Source organism: Bubalus kerabau, chromosome 1, assembly GCF_029407905.1.
Source record: "Bubalus kerabau isolate K-KA32 ecotype Philippines breed swamp buffalo chromosome 1, PCC_UOA_SB_1v2, whole genome shotgun sequence".
NCBI lineage: Eukaryota > Metazoa > Chordata > Mammalia > Artiodactyla > Bovidae > Bubalus > Bubalus kerabau.
The window spans coordinates 77,020,519-77,041,212 of record NC_073624.1 but is presented as its reverse complement, the minus strand read 5'-3'; the positions used below and the strand labels follow the sequence as shown (position 1 = coordinate 77,041,212).

The 20,694-nt window shown below is 42.0% G+C and overlaps 1 protein-coding gene and 1 pseudogene across 2 annotated transcripts; one reads left to right on the top strand and one right to left on the bottom strand.

The window, feature by feature from the left end:
• Positions 1–2,018: 2,018 nt before the first annotated feature.
• On the top strand, positions 2,019–7,686 carry IL22 (interleukin 22). 2 transcript variants are annotated; one of them, XM_055566306.1, is made up of 5 exons: positions 2,019–2,204; positions 3,163–3,228; positions 3,340–3,483; positions 4,407–4,472; positions 7,132–7,686. In XM_055566306.1, exons 1-5 carry the CDS (start codon positions 2,019–2,021, stop codon positions 7,237–7,239), a joined length of 570 nt encoding a protein of 189 aa, XP_055422281.1. In that variant the 3' UTR covers positions 7,240–7,686. The 2 variants fall into 2 exon arrangements, with proteins under 2 accessions (XP_055422281.1, XP_055422280.1); XM_055566305.1 differs by having other exon boundaries at positions 3,337–3,483.
• A 1,350-nt stretch (positions 7,687–9,036) lies between these two features.
• LOC129649299 (40S ribosomal protein S2-like) lies at positions 9,037–9,935 on the bottom strand (annotated as a pseudogene).
• Positions 9,936–20,694: the final 10,759 nt, after the last annotated feature.

Here is a 20,694-nt window from a genome sequence, read left to right as displayed (position 1 = left end):
CCATTAACACTATCTTACTAATAAGATGATTGTTCATCAGGGCCACATAATGAACAATGGATGTATTGCTGCTACTAAAGACTGGTTTGCAATTTTCTGACATTCTATTTTTGTTTCACAACTATTTATTCCTTATACGGGAACACTAATGAATCTGGCAAGTAGCACTGGGTCAAACCCCAACAAAAGAAGGCAATTCCCAAATTACCTCCATGCAGGTTCCCAAAGACACTTAGTAAATTATTTAATCTATTTATCTATTCATTCAATATGCTCTTACCAAGTCCTTCCTATGTGTATAGCACTGTTCTAAGTGCTGGAGATACAAAGATGAAAGAGAGGGATAGACTTTTCCCTCAAGAGCATATAATTCAATAATGTCAGAATTTATTTTCTGCTGGGAACAAAATTATGTATGTTTGTAAGGTTCCCAGGCAAACCAACAGAAGCCTAATTTAATCCATTATATAGTTTAACTCTATATAGAGAACTTAACTATGCATAGAGTTAAGAGCTTAACTCTTAACTCGAATGCTAATATAATTATATAGCATTTTGGACAAAAATGGTCATATCATATATAGTAGGAAATTGGAAAAGAAGAGTTTTCTCATCTGGCATTCATGAATTAGCTCAAGCAAACTTGTACAGTGGGTATAATGGTATGGTTTTTAAGTACTCTCCCTAACCTTCCTTTTTAATTACCTTCCCAAATACTCAGTGTTCTCATGCTCTCTTAACTCTTCACTGTGGCTCCTTGCCGAAGGCCTGTGCAATCTCACAAAATGCTCAAATTTCTACAATTATTCACATGCCTTCTTTGATGCTCCTGATCCAAGCTTGTTGCAAAAAGAAAAATCTGATCAAACTAATCTGCACGAATTTACATTCCTTCCCTTAGCAATAGATCAGGGCCCTTGTTCCCTGTTCCCACCTCCTTGGGAAGGTTTCAGTTTTAGGTATTATTTAGAGTTCAATGTATTTTAATAAAAACCACCGGTAATCATTAAATTGCCAGATTCTCTTCTTTAGACTTTCATGTATATGATAAAAAGTGTTATAAGGTTTTTGGAAACATTTGGGGGGGGGACTTGTGTGTTGTTTAGAATGAGTGCAGGTAAAATGAACTACTTGACTGTATTCTTAAAATACTTGCATGTTAAGAAAAATACTGATCAGATTGTTCAGCATTAATATTTTCAAGTTTAAATTGATATTGATTATGATTTAATGAAAAATTTAAGATATATTTGTATCTACTGTAATTGTTTGGTCACTTAATGCCATAGAATGGGAGGAAAATTATGTTAGCCAATACTGCTACTTTTAAAATTTAAGTCTTCTTCAGCATTCAGCATATTTTTTAAAAAAGGACATAAAATTTTAAAAAATGGAACTGTCTCCAAGCTGTCATTACTGCTTATTTTAAAGTAAAGGATATAGGTCTTTTTTGTTTGATCACCTCTAAAGAGATAAGAATCTATGAAGCTGCTAGGAAAATGAGTCCGTGACCAAAATGCTTACTCACTACAGGAGATCAGAAAATTTTAAACTAAACCTGGAATCTACAAAGACAAAGCAGTCATTTTCTTTGAAAAGTATGTAGGGTTTAGAAACTTTCTGGGATTTGTCTGTAAAAGCACGCCCCGGGGCCTAATAGTGACGTTTTAGGGAAATGCTGGCGTATCAAGGTGGGAAGGCTTGGAGGTGGTGCTCTGTGGGCTCCTATGGTGGTTAGGTAGTTCTCAGAAGACAGCACTGGAAATTAGATAATTGCTGATGTCATATTTTTCACACACACAATTTGGTGTCCTGGGGGCTATAAAAGCAGCAGCTTCTACTTTCCTATCACAAGCAGAAACCTCGATACAGGTAAGTCCTCCATCGAACTTGGTAGGATTGGCTTGCTGGGTCTATTCGGGATACTTTTTTCCCTTGATGTTGATTTTGTTTCTCGTTCTCTTGATACCAGGTTCTTCTTCCCTGGTCACCCATTGCTCAGGTTTGCTTTGTCCACGATGGCTGCCCTGCAGAAACCTGTGAGCTCTCCCCTCAGGGACACTCTGGCCGCCGGCTGCCTCCTTGTCATGGTGCTGTGCTCCCAGGGAGGAGCGGCTGCACCCGTCACGTCGCACTGTAGGCTCAACGAGTCCGACTTCCAGGAGCCCTACATCTTCAACCACACCTTCACTCTGGCTCAGGAGGTACTCATCTCAGTCTTTCTCTTTTGCATCTTATCTACTTGGAACCTAAATCGTTCTTAAAATTTCTTCAGAGGACATTTAAGATCTTTAACAGATGAACATTAATCGCTGCTGGTATACCTGTCATCATTTTCTATGTCTCTTTTAAGACTTTTTGGAGATCAAGCTTTACCTCAAGACCTTCCATTTTGCCCATTAGGATATGTGCATTCAGTTTTACCCCCAAAGGAGCCATGTAGTAACCCATCTGACTGTTTATGGTTCCCTTTACTTCTCTAAGCATTCTTTTATTTTTTGAAGAGAAAGAAATTGACATTTTTGATCACTTACTATGTTATGAGCTCTATTCTAGGAGCTTTAAATCCATTCTTTCTTTTTTACTGAAGTATAGTTCATTGACAGTATTATTTAAGTTCCAGGTATACAGCATAGTGATCCACAATTTTTAAAGATTATTCTCCATTTATAGTTATTATAACATATTGGCTATATTACCTATGCTGTACATTATACTTTTCTATCTTATTTTTTTAATTTATTTTGAAGTATAGTTGGTTTACAGGGTCATGTTAGTTTCCAGTGTACAGCATGCTGATTCAGGTCTATATATATGTATAAATATACATATATATGTGTATATATAATATATGCATATTCTTTTATATATTATTTCCCCTTATTGGTTATTATAAAATATTGAGTATAGTTCCCTGTACTATTTAGTAACTTCTTATTAGTTGTCTATTTTATACATTGTAGTGTATGTATGTTAATCCCAAACTTCTAATTTATCCTTCCCCTCAACCCCTGAGCATCATTTTAAACCCATGCACTAAAGAATCCTTTCTTTAGTCTTCACAGTGCTGCTCTGGGAAGAGGGGACAGAGTACAGCTTTGCTTACACACATTTCTTCTAGCTTTATGATGTCCAGGCACTTAGTCTTTTCTTCTCTTCCAGGCTAGTTTGGCAGATAACATCACAGATGTTCGTCTCATTGGGAACAAATTGTTCCACGGAATCCATGTAAGCCATAGGCGTGATGCCACTTGTGGTTACTTGGAGTGGTGGTGGGGATGGGCTGCGTCTTGTGAATGTCGCCTAATTTGAGCCCTGCTGTTTCACTTTCACCAGCAGGTGACGAAGCGCTGCTACGTGCTGAAGCAGGTGCTGAACTTTATTCTTGAAGAGGTGCTGTTCCCCCAATCCGATAAATTCCACCCCTATATGGAAAAGGTGGTGCCCTTCTTCTCCAGGCTCAGCAAAAAGCTAAGCCAATGTGTAAGTTCTTCTCCAGCCTAAGTCCAATCCTCCCAGGTGCCTGCCTTTCCTCTTTCTTCTGTGTAGAACCCTCTTCCTTCCCACCCCAGTGCTCCTTCCATGCTGGTAGTGAGAGGTGCCTCCGTCACACCATTACAGAAATCATTTGGCATCACAACCTGTTTGCTTTTGCTTTAATTGAGTCACATATTGAGTTGATTGTGATGGGCAGGGTCTGAAAGACCACAGGAGGCTCATTTCGAATTGCTGGGAAAAAGCGATTCAGACTATGTGAGATGAGAAAGGTGTTGGGAGCTGTAAGGAAAAATACCTATTGGTGCAAATGGATTCACTGAATATAAGTTGATGGAGGGAGGGGATGGGAAAGAGAGAAAGGGAGAAACAAGATTTAATATTCGGCAGTGGGTGGGTGGATGAAGACTGCTGCCCTTTTGATAATGGAAGTGACAAAATCAGAGGTGCGTGAGTTTGATGCCTCTGAATATTGAAAACTAAGAAAAATATTTTGGTGGAGTAGGCTGAGCAAAGGGGGCCTAGTATTTATTGAGGAGGGCCCTGTTCACATAAGATATTTTATGTAGGTTTCTTGTTCTGAGCCCATGTTTTTGATGAGGTGCTGTTATGGTTTTATTCTCGACAGGATTTGCATAAACCACTCCGCTCTTTCCACAAACTTCAACCTCAGTAGGGTTGCCCAAAGGTGAAGTGAGGTCCCGTGTAAGGGAAATGACTGGATTTTGGTGTCCCAGGGAATTGAAGAGGTCAGAAAATCTAGGTCACTATTGATATCTAGGTCATTGTGGGCAAAATTGCTAAGAACTTTAATTCCAGATGAATTGTAACACACTTCAGTTAGGAAGGCTGAGTTTCAAAATCTTCAGTACAACAATGTTAAACTTGTTACTCTCATTTCCATTTTGTAGCATGTTGAGTCTGACAACCAGCACATCCAGAGAAATGTACAGAATCTGAAGAACACAGTGAAAAAGGTACTACTAACAACTATTAGTACTAAATCATTTGATAGAAGAGACAAATATTGTTTTTCTTCCCTTTCTTTCCTTTTTTCTCCCACGTCATGATGTTTTACTTGACTCTCCTGCCATTGGGTCGATTATTCAGGTGCACATTAAGTATAGATGTGTCTATGCTATGCTATGCTAAGTCACTTCAGTCGTGTCCAACTCTGTGTGACCCCATAGACGGCAGCCCACCAGGCTCGCCGTCCCTGGGATTCTCCAGGCAAGAACACTGGAGTGGGTTACCATTTCCTTCTTCAATGCATGAAAGTGAAAAGTGAAAGTGTCGCTCAGTCGTGTCCGACTCTTCTCGACCCCATGGACTGCAGCCTACCAGGCTCCTCCATCCATGGGATTTTCCAGGCAAGAGTACTGGAGTGGGGTGCCATTGCCTTCTCCGTAGATGTGTCTACATGTTTATAAGTCAGTTTCCAAATTTTGCAAATTCTAGAGCTGGCTGGGAACTTAAGTCATTGACTTGTTGTCACCCATGTGCTAGGGATGGCCAGTGTCAGAGTCAGAATAGACTGCAGGACCTCTGAATCCCATCCAGGCCAGAAGTGCTGGACATTATACTTAGTCTCATTAGCTCTTAGGGAAATTTTAGATACCTACTGATTCATTTAGTCTGAAGAAGCATTTGTTCAAAACCAGAAAACTGGGTAAAACTTATTTGAAAGAATTTTGAAGTCATTCACACGATGATGTAAAACTTGGAGAAATATACCTAGCACAGCCATAATAAAAGAGCTGGACTTTCACATAGGATGAATTTCTGGAATGGTTTGATACTTATATTTAACTATTAAAATACCCAGCAGCTATTGGTTTTAACTTAAAAGTGAGAGTGAATGTCCCCCCAGTCTCTTTTACACAGTATCAAATAGAATAGAAATATTACTATTAGTAATGGATTCATTGTAGGGAAACGAATGTCCACACTGGAAGCCCTCTTTTTTCCTCTTTCCTTTTCCTTCTTTCCTGGTCTATTCCTTCCCTCGACAATGTGCTAATGAGCATCTATCTGATATAGGTTAGTGTATATTTTGACAGAGAATGATATGGTCAGGTGGCCCTATTTGGGGGGAAAGAACAACAGGGGAAGGCTTAGCTCAGCTGCTGTGACTCATCCAAAAACCAGAGCTACCATGAGCAGTAGCAAAAGTGATGATTTGGTAAGCAGGTACAATTAAACCTCAGAAACAAGAATGCTCTGGTTGATGGAATTTTCAGTAACAAGCATAACCTCAATTCCCCCTTTTTTCCATCTTGATTTTTTAAATAAAAAGTATCTCTTCCTGAATGTGATTTAATGAACATTGTCAATGTCTTCCTTTGATAACTGAAGGATTTGTTTTTTTCATTGTGAAGATAAATTCTCTTGTCATAGAATGATTAGCTAGACACAGAGGGCTGAATATTAGCATGCCATAGCCAAGAAGTACTTTGCATTTCTGGTGTGAAAAATTCTTCATATGAGCTTACTTTGTTGTCTTTAGAAAAGTGGAGTGTGGGAGACAAAAAGCTGATGGTGATTTGTGTGGGAAAACAGAGATTTTAAAGCTCTTAATCCATTTTGAAGGAATTGACTTACACATAGGCAATCAGTTGCCATGTGGATGAGTTGTTATGCTTTTTTTTTTTTTTTTTTTTTTACCCAGTAGTTCCAGAAAGCCTAGTGAGAGAGGAATATTATTCAGAGAAATCTCAGCATGCATAAACACTGGTCGGCACTATGAAATGGGAGGGCATCTTGGGGGGATAGTAATCCCCTGTCACTGAAGAAAAGCAGAAAGCAGGCTGTAGCAGAACAGAGAACAGACAGTAGAATTCTTTATCATCTTGGGAGTCTTTGAGATATTAAAAAAAGATATCTCTTGTCATTATGTCAAAGGAAGTATCGAAAGGTGGAAAGATGGGAAAAAGCAGGAAGAGAAAGACCGAAGTCTAGAGGACAATGATGACTTAGGCTTGCTGTTTTCTTTGAAATAATCTTGAGCACATTTAATAGATTAGACAAGTTTCAGAGGAGGGGATTTAGACTTGTGTTCCCTCTCCCATGGGGTTTAAAAGACTCTTTTGCCTACTACTTGGAAGGAGGAGGAAAGAAAGGGTGTTAGACTGTATCTGGCCTTTCACCGTTAAAGCAACTAGATAGGAGGCATTTGATATTTCCCCCACAAAAGTGAAAACTTGTTTTCCCCCACCTTGGTCAAGAAAGTGGAAACAGAAATAGTCCACATGTTTTGGTACATGTGGTAGTTTTGATTCAAGACTATTGGAGTTGAGTGGTTATACTAACTGATTGGTCACAGACAGTCATGGGGCTCAGAGGCAGGGCAAGGAGGGGTGAGTGGTGCTTGGGTCCCCCAGATCCCCCCACAGCCTCTACCTGCTTGCTCTGGTTAAGCAGTGATTTAACACATCAACCAGCTGAGACTGATGCCCATAGGTGCCCTCTCAGATCAGGTCATATATTTTGAAAAAGGGTATTATCACTAATCTTTTATAAAATGTTAAAACTTGGTTTCTGTTCCAACAACCTAACCATCTCATCTCTTTGTAATTTGTTTCTCTTTAGAAAACATGGTATAAATGCTGAAATACTTGTGTGTTCTTATTTTCACAGCTTGGAGAGAGTGGAGAGATTAAAGTCATTGGAGAACTGAACTTGCTGTTTACAACCCTGAAACGTGAATGTGCTCAAGTAGACCAAGGCTGGAAAATGGGTTACTAACCTTTCTCACCTGCTAAACAATAAGATCCCCCGAGGTTTTATCAAAAGGAAAAGGGGAGAGCCAAACTCCACAGTCCTGTGTAAATTCTAAAAAAACCCCTGGCTTAGCTTCAAAATGAGAACAATGTCACTTGTATCCATATGATCAGAAGCTAGACCTTCCAAGCATATTAATAACTTTTTATTGTAGTCAGTGTTTTATACACAGAAATTTAACTATTTCCCCACAAAAAAGATTACTTTCTATCTCTTTAGAAAAAGCCCCTAAATAACTTCATTTCCCTAATCAATACTTTATATTTATGAATTAATTTATTGTTATAAGTACATGTCTTATTATTTATGTCACTTTACTAATATGGGTTTATTTATGGAAGCATTATAAAATATTTCTACTTAATTATAAGGTGAATAGTAATATTTATGTTAATAATTATGGAGTTATGTTTATTTAGTCTCAATAAACACATCGATATCCTAAATCTTGCGGCTTTGTGACTTTTTTCCCCGTTAATGTTTTCACTACCATCATCACCATCATCATCATCATGTAATCATTCCTATTTGCTAAATGGGTCCGAAAGTTGTATAAATGATTTTATTCCTGACTCTAAGCAAATAAGGTGCTATTAGTATTATCCCCTTTTACTGGTGAGAAAACTGAATCAGAAACATTTTTAAAATATTGTGTCACTATGAGTAGTTGAACCTTTTTAAGCTAGGTCTATCTGATTTCTAGGGGATCTTCTGTATTACTCATATAGATTTATTGTGTTGATTCAGCATGTGATTCTGAAAGTAAAAAGGTAAGAAATTTAAAAGAATTCATCTGCATCATTAGCAGTTTGTGGATAAAAGAAAAGAATGATGCTGGAGGAGAAATACATATTGCCTCTGTTGCTATAGATGAACTGCTTTTAGTTCTAGGTAGAGCCTGTTAGGCAGGGCATCCTCCAGTTCGCCCGTGAGTCAGGAAGGAAAGTGGAAGCTGATTGAGTTTGGGGAGTCTCATCTGCTAGTGGAGTTTAGCCCTGATAGAGAAGTCTTGTGAGTGGAAGATGACACACACATGAGGGCAAAAGCTGGACATTGTCAAGATTTGTGCAGCAGTACAGAGAAGAGAGAAGAGATAAAAGTTGGACTAGTTCTGTCTAGAAGAATGGACAAACAACACCAGCACTGAAGCTTGTGTAGGTCTCTCCATAGAAGGCGAAAGTCGGTGGTCAGCAGTCTAAAATGCTTTCTTCTCCAAAAATCCAGGAACTATTTTACAGGGCACTCACCAATTGTTTGCCAAGCTCCTGAAGGATGAGGTCAAGACTGATGATGATTAATATACAGAGCACAAAGAAGTGGTTACCTGTGAGGAGAAGGGCAATGTTCAGGCGAATAAGATGTACAAAGTATTAGGTATAAAATAAGCTACAAGGATATATTGTACAGCATGGGAAACAGTGAATATTTTATAACTATAAATGAAGTATGCTGCTGCTGCTAAGTCGCGTCAGTCATGTCCGACTCTGTGCGACCCCACAGACGGCAGCCCACCAGGCTCCTCTGTCCCTGGCATTTTCCAGGCAAGAATACTAGATTGGGTTGCTATTTCCTTCTCCAATGCATGAAAGTGAAAAGTGAAAGTGAAGCCACTCAGTTGTGTCCAACTCTTCCCGACCCCATGGATTGTACCCAACCAGGCTCCTCTGTCCATGGGATTCTCCACGCAAGAGTATTGGAGTGGGTAGCCATTGCCTTCTCTGATAAATGAAGTTTAATCTTTATTTTTTTTTTTCTGGTTTCATTCACTTTATTATTCTCTTTATAAAATTATGTGGTGGCTACATCTGGGGCCTGGGTCCTCTGCATGAAGACACTGGTGTGGGTCTTCACAAGATGGTCAGTGAATTCCTGATATGGAGACTTGGTGAACACTGTCTCTTTCCAGAGGTCAGGGGTGAGATAACTGTAGGTCTTGGAAACGGCATCAAAAGTGGCCTTGGCAAAGTTGCCAGGGTGGCAGTGCAGCCCCTGGCAGGAGTGTAGCAGTCATCGATGGCGGCCATCATCAGCAGCTTCTTGGGCACAGGGGCGGAGACGATGCCAGTGCCTCTGGGGGCAAGGATGAGGAGCACCAGCAGGGAGCCACAGCGGCCAGTCACCTTGCAAAGAACCGTGTGGGTCTTGCCGATCTTGTTCCCCCAGTAGCCTCTTAGCATGGGGACAATGGACAGCTTGGCCAGGATGATGGCCCCATGGATGGCAGTGGCTACTTCCTTAGAATACCCAGCTGACATGTCTGTTATAATCCCGGATAGCAACAAATGCCTTGAACCTGGTCCACTGGCCAGCACGGGTCTGCTTTTGCATGGGCATAATCTTCAAAACCTCATCCTTGAGGGATGTGCCCAGGAAAAAGTCAATAATCTCAGACTCCTTGATGGGCAGAGAGAAAAGATAGATCTCCTCCAGGGACTTCATCTTCATGTCCTTGACCAGGAGGCCCAGCTTGGTAACCGGGAGCCACTCCTGTCCTCGGCCTTGCCTCCACGAAATCCACGGCCTCTGACCGGGCCCCGACCCCGGCCAGGACCCCTGCCCCAGACGCCACTGCGGAAGCCTCCCTGGAAGCCACCGCGGCCTCCCATTCCAGGGCCCCCGGAGCCTGCGGGTCCTCCCAGAGGACTGGCGTCATCCGCCAGTTGGTGTTTTCATGAAGAAGCAGCAAAGTATAACCTTTAAAAATCATGAATCACTATATCATACACCTGTAACTTATATAATGTACAGCAACTATCAGTTCAGTTCAGTCGCTCAGTCCTGTCTGACTCTTTGTGACCCCATGAACCGCAGCACGCCAGGCCTCCCTGTCCATCACCAAACTCATGTTCACCCAAACTTGGAGTTCACCCAAACTCATGTCCATCGAGTTGGTGATGCCATCCAACCATCTCATCCTCTGTCGTCCCCTTCTCATCCTGCTCTCAATCTTTCCCAGCATCAGGGTCTTTTCAAATGAGTCAACTCTTCGCATCAGGTGGCCAAAGTATTGGGGTTTCAGCTTCAACATCAGTCTTTCCAATGAACACCCAGGACTGATCTCCTTTAGGATGGACTGGTTGGACCTCCTTGCAGTCCAAGGGACTCTTAAGAGTCTTCTCCAACACCACAGTTCAAAATCATCAATTCTTCTGTGCTCAGATTTTTTTATAGTCCAACTCTCACATCCATACATAACCACTGGAAAAACCATAGCCTTGACTAGATGGACCTTTGTTGGCAAAGTAATGTCTCTGTTTTTAATATGCTGTCTAGGGACGGGGAGCCTGGTGGTGTGCTATCTATGGGGTCTCACAGAGTCGGACACAACTGAAATGACTTAGCAGCAGCAGGTTGGTCATAACTTTCCTTCCAAGGAGTATCTTTTAATTTCATGGCTGCAATCACCACCTGCAGTGATTTTGGAGCCCAGAAAAATAGTCAGCACTGTTTCCACTGTTTCCCCATCTATTTGCCATGAAGTGATGGGACCAGATGCCATGATCTTAGTTTTCTGAATGTTGAGCTTTAAGCCAACTTTTTCACTCTCCTCTTTCACTTTCATCAACAGGCGTTTTAGTTCCTCTTCACTTTCTGCCATAAGGGTGGTGTCATCTGCATATCTGAGGTTATTGATATTTCTCTCGGCAATCTTGATTCCAGCTTGTGCTTCATCCAGCCCAGCATTACTCTGCATAGAAGTCAAATAAGCAAGGTGACAATATACAGCCTTGACGTACTCCTTTTCCTATTTGGAACCAGTCTGTTGTTCCATGTCCAGTTCTAACTGTTGCTTCCTGACCTGCATATAGGTTTCTCAAGAGGCAGGTCAGGTGGTCTGGTATTCCCATCTCTTTCAGAATTTCCCACAGTTTATTGTGATCCACACAGTCAAAGGCTTTGGCATAGTCAATAAAGCAGAAATAGATGTTTTTCTGGAACTCTCTTGCTTTTTCCATGATCCAGCGGATGTTGGCAATTTGATCTCTGGTTCCTCTGTCATTTCTAAAACCAGCTTGAACATCTGGAAGTTCACGGTTCATATATTGCTGAAGCCTGGCTTGGAGAATTTTAAGCACTACTTTATTAGCATGTGAGATGAGTGCAATTGTGTGGTAGTTTGAGCATTATTTGGCATTGCCTCTTTGGGATTGGAATGAAAACTGACCTTTTCCAGTCCTGTGGCCACTGCTGAGTTTTCCAAATGTGCTGGCATATTGAGTGCAGCACTTTCACAGCGTTATCTTTTAGGATTTGAAATAGCTCAACTGGAATTCCATCACCTCCATTAGCTTTGTTTGTAGTGATGCTTTCTAAGGCCCACTTGACTTCACATTCCAGGATGTCTGGGTCTAGGTGAGTGATCATACCATCGTGATTATCTAGGTCGTGAAGATCATTTTTGTACAGTTCTTCTGTGTATTCTTACCACCTCTTCTCAATATCTTCTGCTTCTGTTAGGTCCGTACCATTTCTGTCCTTTATTGTGCCCATTTTTGCATGAAATGTTCCCTTGGTATCTCTAATTTTCTTGAAGATATCTCTAGTCTTTCCCATTCTATTGTTTTCCTCTATTTCTTTGCATTGATCGCTGAGGAAGGCTTTCTTATCTCTCCTTTCTATTCTTTGCAACTCTGCATTAAAATGGGTATATCTTTCCTTTTCTCCTTTGCTTTTCACTTCCCTTGTTTTCACAGCTATTTGTAAGGCGTCCTCAGACAGTCATTTTGCTTTTTTGCATTTCTTTTTCTTGGGGATGGTCTTAATTCCTGTCTCTTGTACAATGTCATGAACCTCCATCCATAGTTCATCAGGCACTCTGTCTATCAGATCTAGTCTCTTAAATCTATTCTTCACTTCCACTGTACAGTCATAAGGGATTTGATTTAGGTCATTCCTGAATGGTCTAGTGGTTTTCTCCACTTTCTTCAATTTCAGTCTGAATTTGGCAATAAGCAACTACAGCTACTATACTTCACTTTAAAAAAGACTAATGGTGATTGTGAACACATATGTAAATTGCACGTTCACTTGTGGATAAAGCAGAGTTAATACTTTTGGTGTTGGCTCCAAATGCTGAAAGGTACCGAAGCTAAGCTTCCAGGATGATGGGATGAGAATTATTTATGGGTTAAGCTGAGTTTTAGGACTCTTTTCTCTCTTCTTCCAACGAAGTCTCAGGGTAATGACTAGGGAAAAATTTGGTACTGCACTTGTTTTTGACCAGTCTTCTAGAAATCGAGCCATGAGTGGAAGAATACCTTTAAGACTGGATTCACAGATGCTTCCATCCTATGACAGAGAGTCTGAAATGAAGAGATTTAAAAATTCTGAATGCCAATGGATATAAGGAATAAAGTGCCAGGATCCTGTCCAAGTCTGGAGAGCAGTGCTGGAAATGTGACAGTGACATGAGATAGTCCAAATTCCTCATGGGGAACCTTGACATAATCACTGGCAGTTGCTGTAGCAACTCTTTTATTTTTTTGGCATCAGTGGCAGTGACTAGCATTTGGCTGGTACTATTGGCATGGCTTGTTCTTGGCCCTGGCAGAAGCCTTGGGTGTCTACTTCCCCAGCAGCAGATGGCAACATTCAGGTATTTAAGAAGACTAATCTGTGAGCTTGTATGAGACACAAGCCCCCGGAGACCCTAACCAGCATTTAGGATTGAGGAGATGCCCCTTGAGGGTTTCAAGTGTGGGAAGACTTGATATGACTCATGACTGTTGGGTGGAGAATAGTTCTCGGAAGGTAAGAATAGAAACAAGGCCAGTGCAATCACTGGAGGGGCACCCAAAGCTGGTGCTATGGGACAACCCAGAGGGTTAGGGTGGAGAGGGAGTTGCGAGGGGGGTTCAGGAATGGGGGGTACACATCTATACCTGTGGCCAATTCATGCTGATGTATGGCAAAAACCATCACAATATTGTAAAGTAGTTATCCTCCAATTAAAATAAAAAATTTTTTTAAAGGAAAGTGGTGATTGAACTGAAATAGATGAGGTTAGAGCCAGAGTGTGACTGTGTGTGAGTGTGACTCAGCGATTTGGTGGCCTGGAACTTAAGAGCAGTGTATAGATCAGATTCACTAACAGAAAAAGTGAGCCTTTAGCTTTTCTCCTGTCCCTTCATTTACACCATAATATTCAGTAGCATGCAGTGCTTCATATAGGAATGATGATAAAGACAGTGATTTTTGTACTGAAAGGAGGTTAAGATTTCAAGATTTGAGTGCAGACTCTTAAATCAAATGAGAATGCAGTGATATCAAGGTTGAAAGCCAGGGTCCTATTGTCCCCGAGGCAACCCCGACCATAGTGACTTTATCTTTAAGGAATGCTTATTGTTGTCGACAAAACAGCTAGACAAGTCTGGACTGTTGTGCATCATGCTAAGTCATGTCTGACTCTTTGGGACCCCATGGATTGTAGCCTGCCAGGCTCCTCTGTCCATGGGATTCTCCAGGCAAGAACACTGGAGTGGCTTGCCATTTCCTTCTCCAGGGATATTCTTGACCCAGGAATTGAACCTGAGTCTCCTGTGTCTCCTGCATTGCAGGCAGGTTCTTTACTCTCTGAGCCATTGGGAAAGCTCAGACGAGGCTGGTATGACTGATCCTGATTGCCAAGAGGAAACTGTATTACTGCTACATCCTGCGGGCTAGGTAGATTGTAACTGGACCAAAGAGGTTCACTTGATTGTCTTGCCAACTTGCGCAACGGTCTGGTCAATAAAAAACTGCATCAACCCCAAAGAGACAGGATCCTCAAGACCCCCATTTCTGAAGGAATGAGGTTTAGTCCCTTTATCAGATGAAGGACCGCATGCAGTGAAGGGGCAGGCAGACAGTAAAGGGAATGGGTGGTGGAAGAAGGAATTCATGATTGTTAAAGTCCTGTGAACAGCTATAAAAGCAGGAATTATAGTAGATATGGTTTCTGTTAATTCATTCTTTGTCCTCTTTTCTCCTCCTCCCTCCTCTCTTATATGAAGAGTACTAAAGAGGGCTGAAATTTCAGTTTTCAGGTGGGACTATGACCACATTGACATCCTTCATATGGTGTTGTTGATGAGATTCTGAGTATTTCCTGTGTTGCAGACAAGCATTTCTCATCTGAACAAAGACAAGAGTGGGAGCTGAAGAAAAGAGGAATGGGTTTTGCTACTTTGGCCCTCTAGATCCATCATCTGTTCTTTCCCACTCTGCTTTGTCTCCAGAGAAATTGACATACATGAATTGCTCCCTATATGTGCTGACTTTCTGGATTTTGATTGCATTTGGCAAGTGAAATAAGGAGCCTGAAAGAAGACAATACAGCTAAAATACATATTCCTCTGGAGCCCTCCATCCAAGTTGCCTTGCAGGTTGGTTGTCTGCTGCTACCCAAAACCTCAGCTCATGCAGACAGCTCTCGTCCATATAATTCTCCTTCTTAGATCTGGAAATTGTTCTCAATCCTGGTCCCTAAAGGGCTTCCAGCTATTGTTAGCTTTGGGGCATCACACTACTTCTTTACAGGGTTCCTTAAACCCTCTCCACACCTTAAAAAAGTCAATCCCTTATTAAGCTCTTTTTCAAACACAATATTGTAAATCAACTGTACATCAACAAAAAAATTTTTTAAACATAAATTAGTTCAACCACTATGGAAAACATGGAAGTTTCTTAAAAAACCTTAAAATTACCATATGATCCAGCAATCCTACTCCTGGACATTTACCTGGAAGAGATGAAAACTCTAATTTGAAAAGATACATGCACCCTAATGTTCGTAGCAACACTATTTACAATAGCCAAGACATGGAAACAACCCAAGTGCCCATCAACAGATGATTTGTTTAAGAAGCTGCAGTATATATATATATATATATATATATGCAACAGAATATTACTCAGCCATAAAAAAGAGTGAAATATTGCCATTTGCAGCAACATGAATGGACCTAGAGATTATCATACTAAATGATATAAATCAGGAAGAGGAAGGGCAAATATATGGTATCACTTATATGTGAAATCTAAAAAACAATACAAATGAATCCAAACAGAAACTTATAGAAAACAAAACTTATGGTTACCAAGGGGAAAGGGAAGGAGAAGAGGAACAAATGAAGTATGGGATTAATGATACACACTATAATAAATAGAATAGATGAGCAACAAGGATTTACTGTATAACACAGGGAACTATATCCAATAGCTTGTAATAACCTATAATGGAAAATAATATGAGATATCTATATCTATCATGTGTGTGTGTGTGTGCTCAGTCATGTCCAACTCTTTGTGACCCCCATGGACTGTAGCCCGCCATGCTCCCCTGTCCATGGAATTTTTCAGGCAAGAATGGGTTGCCATTTCCTGCTCCAGGAGATCTTCCCAACCCAGGGATTGGACCTGCATCTCTTGTGTCTTCTGCATTGGTAGGCAGATTCTTTACCACTGCATCACCTAGGAAGTGCATATCTATGTCTATATATCTATATCTATGTATCAACTGAATTGCTTGCTGTATACTTTAACACAATATTGTAAATCAACTATACATCAATTAAAAGAATAACTCTTGTCCATTACCCAGCTTGAGTATGTTTTCCACTGGGATTCTGACCTGTATATCTCTGTTCTCTCTTCTGTTCTCCTCCCAACTCCCGCCCAGTAGCAGGATGGAGTCTACTAGTTTAGATATCATTTTTTTTTTACAATAAAGGGCTTCCCTGGTGACTCAGCTGGTAAAGAATCCGCCTGCAATGTGGGAGACCTGGGTTCGATCCCTGGGTTGGGAAGATCCCCTGGAGAAGGGAAAAGCTACCCATTCCAGTATTCTGGCCTGGAGAATCCCATGGACTGTATAGTTCATGGGGTCACAAAGAGTCAGATAGGACTGAGAGACTTTCACTTTCACTTCCGTGGACAATAAATAAAGTCAGTTTCTGGCATATCTAAGTTGTGGAAATGTATGACCCAGCAATGAAGCAAAATAGAAAGCAGTGGTTTCTAAAATATAAATACTTTTTAATTAAAAAAAAATCCTATTTCCACAATAGATTTCTCCACGGGAAAGAGAGGCATTTAGGTCAACATGCAGCATTACCTGAAGTACCTAAAAGGCTTTCTTCTCCCTTTTGGCCCTGGAGTACTCTTACTCCTTCCTGCTGAGCCTCCCCCGTCTCCCTGCTGCTTCCACGCCTGGCACATGTGAACCCTGTCCAAGTCAGGCTATTGTGCCCACTAGAGGACGGGAGAGCTATTACACCCAAGTCATGCTGGCTCCTCTCAGCTTTGTGTATTGGTTGCTTCTCTTTTGTGTGACCCTTCCTTCAACTCTTTTCTTGTTACAGCTGCTAAGGATGTTCAGCAAGAATGTCTGTCTGAGTCACAGTGCCTCCCTTATTTCTATGGGGTTTAAATGTCTGGCTCATTCTCTGATTCATTCCTTCAAAATGACATATATGTACACACACACATTCATGCTAAGTTGCTTCAGTCATGTCTGACTCTGTGTGATCCTATGGGCTGTAGCCTGTCAGGCTCCTCTGTCCATGGGATTCTCCAGGCAAGAATACATCATTGGGTTGCCATGCCTTCCTCCAAGGGGTCTTCCCGACCCAGGGATCGAACCCACACTGGCAGGCATGTTCTTTACCACTAGCGACACCTGGGAACCATATAGTCACACATGATTTAGGGACTAAACTATAGCAATGTTCCAGGCACTATTTCAGATTGTGAGCAAAACAAACAAACATGAAAGGAGACAGAGTGCTCAGAGGAAGATCAGAGGTCCCCAGTGTGGCTAGAATACAGATTGTGAGGGTAGATGCATGAGGTACCTGGGCTGAGCCAATTCCTTACTAGAATCTAAGCTCTGTGAGGGTTAGCGTTTTCGTTTGTTTTGCTTAGCATCTGGAATATCACCTGTTGTTGTTTAGTCCCTAAGTCATGTCTAACTCTTTGCGACCCCATAGAATGTAGCCTGCCAGGCTCCTCCATCCACGGGATTTCCCAGGCAAAAATATTTCAGTGGGTTGCCTTCCTTCTCCAGGGGATCTTCCCAACCCAGGGATCGAACCTGCATTGCCTACATTGGCAGACAGATTCTTTACCACTGAGCCACCTGGGAAGCTAATATGTATATAAATTAATACTGCTTATCTTATGGATAAGATCTGCTATGAGCAGTAGAATAGTATATATATATATATATATGTATATATATATGTGTGTGTATATATATATATGTGTATATATATATATATGGCATTTTGAAGGAATTAACAAATACATTGATTCAGACAGAATCCCTGGAAGACGCTAGCATCAAAAACAAATAAGAATAAGAGACCTCTCATTAGCTGGTTCCTGCTAATGAGACCACCCAGGCTGGTAATACCAAAACACAGATGCATTTAACTGCAGTAAAGTGAATAGCTGGCATGTAGGAGAGAAAGACACAGAACAAAAAGCAGTAGCTAGCATCCCCAACGCAGAGCTGCATGAGAGGTTCGCATCAAGTCGAGATGCTCAGCTGATTGGATCCTCCTACGCGTCTGGTTTGGTGTGAAATGCAGAGGAGAGACAGGAAATAATATCGAAGGCGGAAGGGGAGCCCACTGTGGCCTCTGCAGATCTTATAGGTAAAAGGAGAAGATAAAAAGCTGCTTGTGGCTGCCCGACATAGCTTAGAAGTGGGTCGAGCTGCTGAGGCAGAGTTTATTATCTTTAGGTCAGCACCCAAATTTCTTTCTCCTTCCTCCTTAGAGCCCTGACTGTCTTTTGGTCTTCTCTCACCTCACTGAGTGTTCCGTGGTGATGATGGGAGTGTAATCAGTAATCCAACAGTATTTATTGAGCACATACTATATGCTGCTGCTGCTGCTACTGCTGCTAAGTCACTTCAGTTGTGTCTGACTCTGTGACCCCATAGATGACAGCCCACTAGGCTCCCCCGTCCCTGGGATTTGCCAGGCAAGAGTACTGGAATGGGGTGCCATCGCCTTCTCCAATGCATGACAGTGAAAAGTGAAAGAGAAGTCGCTCAGTTGTGTCTGACTCTTCGCAACCCCATGGACTGCAGCCCACCAGGCTCCTCCATCCATGGGATTTGCCAGGCAAGAGTACTGGAGTGGGGTGCCATCACCTTTTTGATACTATATGCTGCTGCTGCTGCTGCTGCTGCTGCTAAGTCGCTTCAGTCGAGTCCGACTCTGGGCGACCCCATAGTTGGCAGCCCACCAGGCTCCCCCATCCCTGGGATTCTCCAGGCAAGAACACTGGAGTGGGTTGCCATTTCTTTCTCCAATGCATGAAAGTGGAAAGTGAAAGTGAAGTCGCTCAGTCGTGTCTGACCCTCAGCGACCCCATGGACTGCAGCCCACCAGGCTCCTCTGTCCATGGGATTTTCCAGCAAGAGTACTGGAGTGGGGTGCCATGGCCTTCTCCATACTATATGCTAGTCGATATTTATTAATAGAATCAAAGTCACTGCAATGACCAAGCAGAAAAAAATTCCCTGCCCTGATAGAACTTAGATTTTAGCGAAAGGAGATAGATAGTAAACAAAATATATAAGTGAAAGGTATGTTAGACAATGACAAGAGATTTGGAAAAAATAAAACAGAAAACGGAGACAGAGGAGCTGAGATAGGGTCAATTCTTATTAGGGTTTTGTATTAGCCTGCAAGGGCTGCCATAACAAAGTAGCACACAGGCTGAGTGGCAGTTCTGGAGACGAATCTGACCTCAAACGTCAGCAGGATTGGTTTTTTCTGAGGCCTCCCTCCTTGGCTTACAGATGGCCACCTTCTCTCTGTGTCCTTACATGGTCTTTCCTCTGTGTGTGCGTGTGCATGCTAAGTCGCTTTAGTGTCTGACTCTATGTGACCCTATGAACTATAGCCTGTTAGGCTCCTCTGTCTCACTAGCGCCACCTGGGAAGCCCTCGTCCATGTATCGTTGTTGTGTTAGTCTCTCAGTAATGTCTTACTCGGAGAAGGCAATGGCACCAGACTCCAGCACTCTTGCCTGGAAAATCCTATGGACGGAGGAGCCTGGTCGTCTCCAGTCCATGGGGTCGCTAAGAGTCAGATACGACTGAGCAACTTCAATTTAACTTTTTACTTTCCTGCATTGGAGAAGGAAATGGCAACCCACTCCAGTGTTCTAGCCTGGAGAATCCCAGGGACAGGGGAGCCTGGTGGGCTGCCATCTATGGGGTCGCCCAGAGTCGGACTCGACTGAAGCGACTTAGCAGCAGCAGCAGCAGCAACATGTCCTACTCTTTGTAATTCCATGGACTGTAGCCCACCAGGCTCCTCTGTCCATGGCATTCTCCAGGCAAGGATACTGGAGTGGGTAGCCGTTCCCTTCTCCAGGGGATATTCCTGACCTAGGGATCGAACCTGGGTCTCCTGCATTGCAGGCAGATTCTCTACCATCTGAACCACCAGGGAAGAATCCTCTATGTGTATCTGTGTCCTAATCTCTTTTTATGAGGGGAGGAGTTACACTGAATAAGGGCCTTCCCAGACAGTTAATTAACTTGACTACATCTTTTAAAAAATCTTTTTATTTTGTATTGTGTTATAGCCAATTAAGCAACAATGTTGTGATCGTTTCCTGTGAACAAAGAAGGGACTCAGCAATACATATACGTGTATTCATTCTCCCCCAAACTCCCCTCCCATCTAGGCTGCCATATAACATTACCTTTTTAAAGGCCGTACCTCCAAATACAGCCATATTCTGGGGTGCTGGAGGTTAGGACTTCAACATATGAATTTTGGAGGGGCAAAGTTTAGCCCCAAATGGATAGTAGGAAAGAACAGCTGGGAAGGTGGTATTTAAACAAAGACGTGAAAGACTTAGAAGAGCTGGCCATATAGATATCTAGGGGAGGGAAGCATTTCAGGCAGAGAGAAGAGCCAGTGCAAAGGCTCTGAAATACAGGCATTTTGGTGAATTTGAATGGAGGTTTCTTGGCTAAAGAGGTATGCGGGGTGGTGGGGGGATGAGGGAAATAGGAGGAAAAGAAGCTGAGAGGAAAAAAAGAATAGCAAATCAGGCCCTTAGGCCATTGAAAGGATTTCATTTTTACACTGAATGTTAGAGGAAGTCCTTAAGGGAGAAATCAGGCTGCTAGTGGACTGCAAGTTGAAATTCAAGTGCATTGCTTAGTCTGAGTAGAATCTATCAGGCACTATGCTGCCTGCCCCAGAACCTCAGGGCTGAGGAGATGGACCAGCGATAAACACTTTTGGTTGGAAAGGATACATCTATTTCTAGGACTCTCACTGTTGCAATCTCTAAACTCTGTCTCAATTCTTACAGTTATTACTGTCAACTTTTCTTTCTGATGCACTTAGAGAATGAGTTAGAAAGGCTACTTTTTAAGCCACGTGCTTTGATAAAACTTTGGAG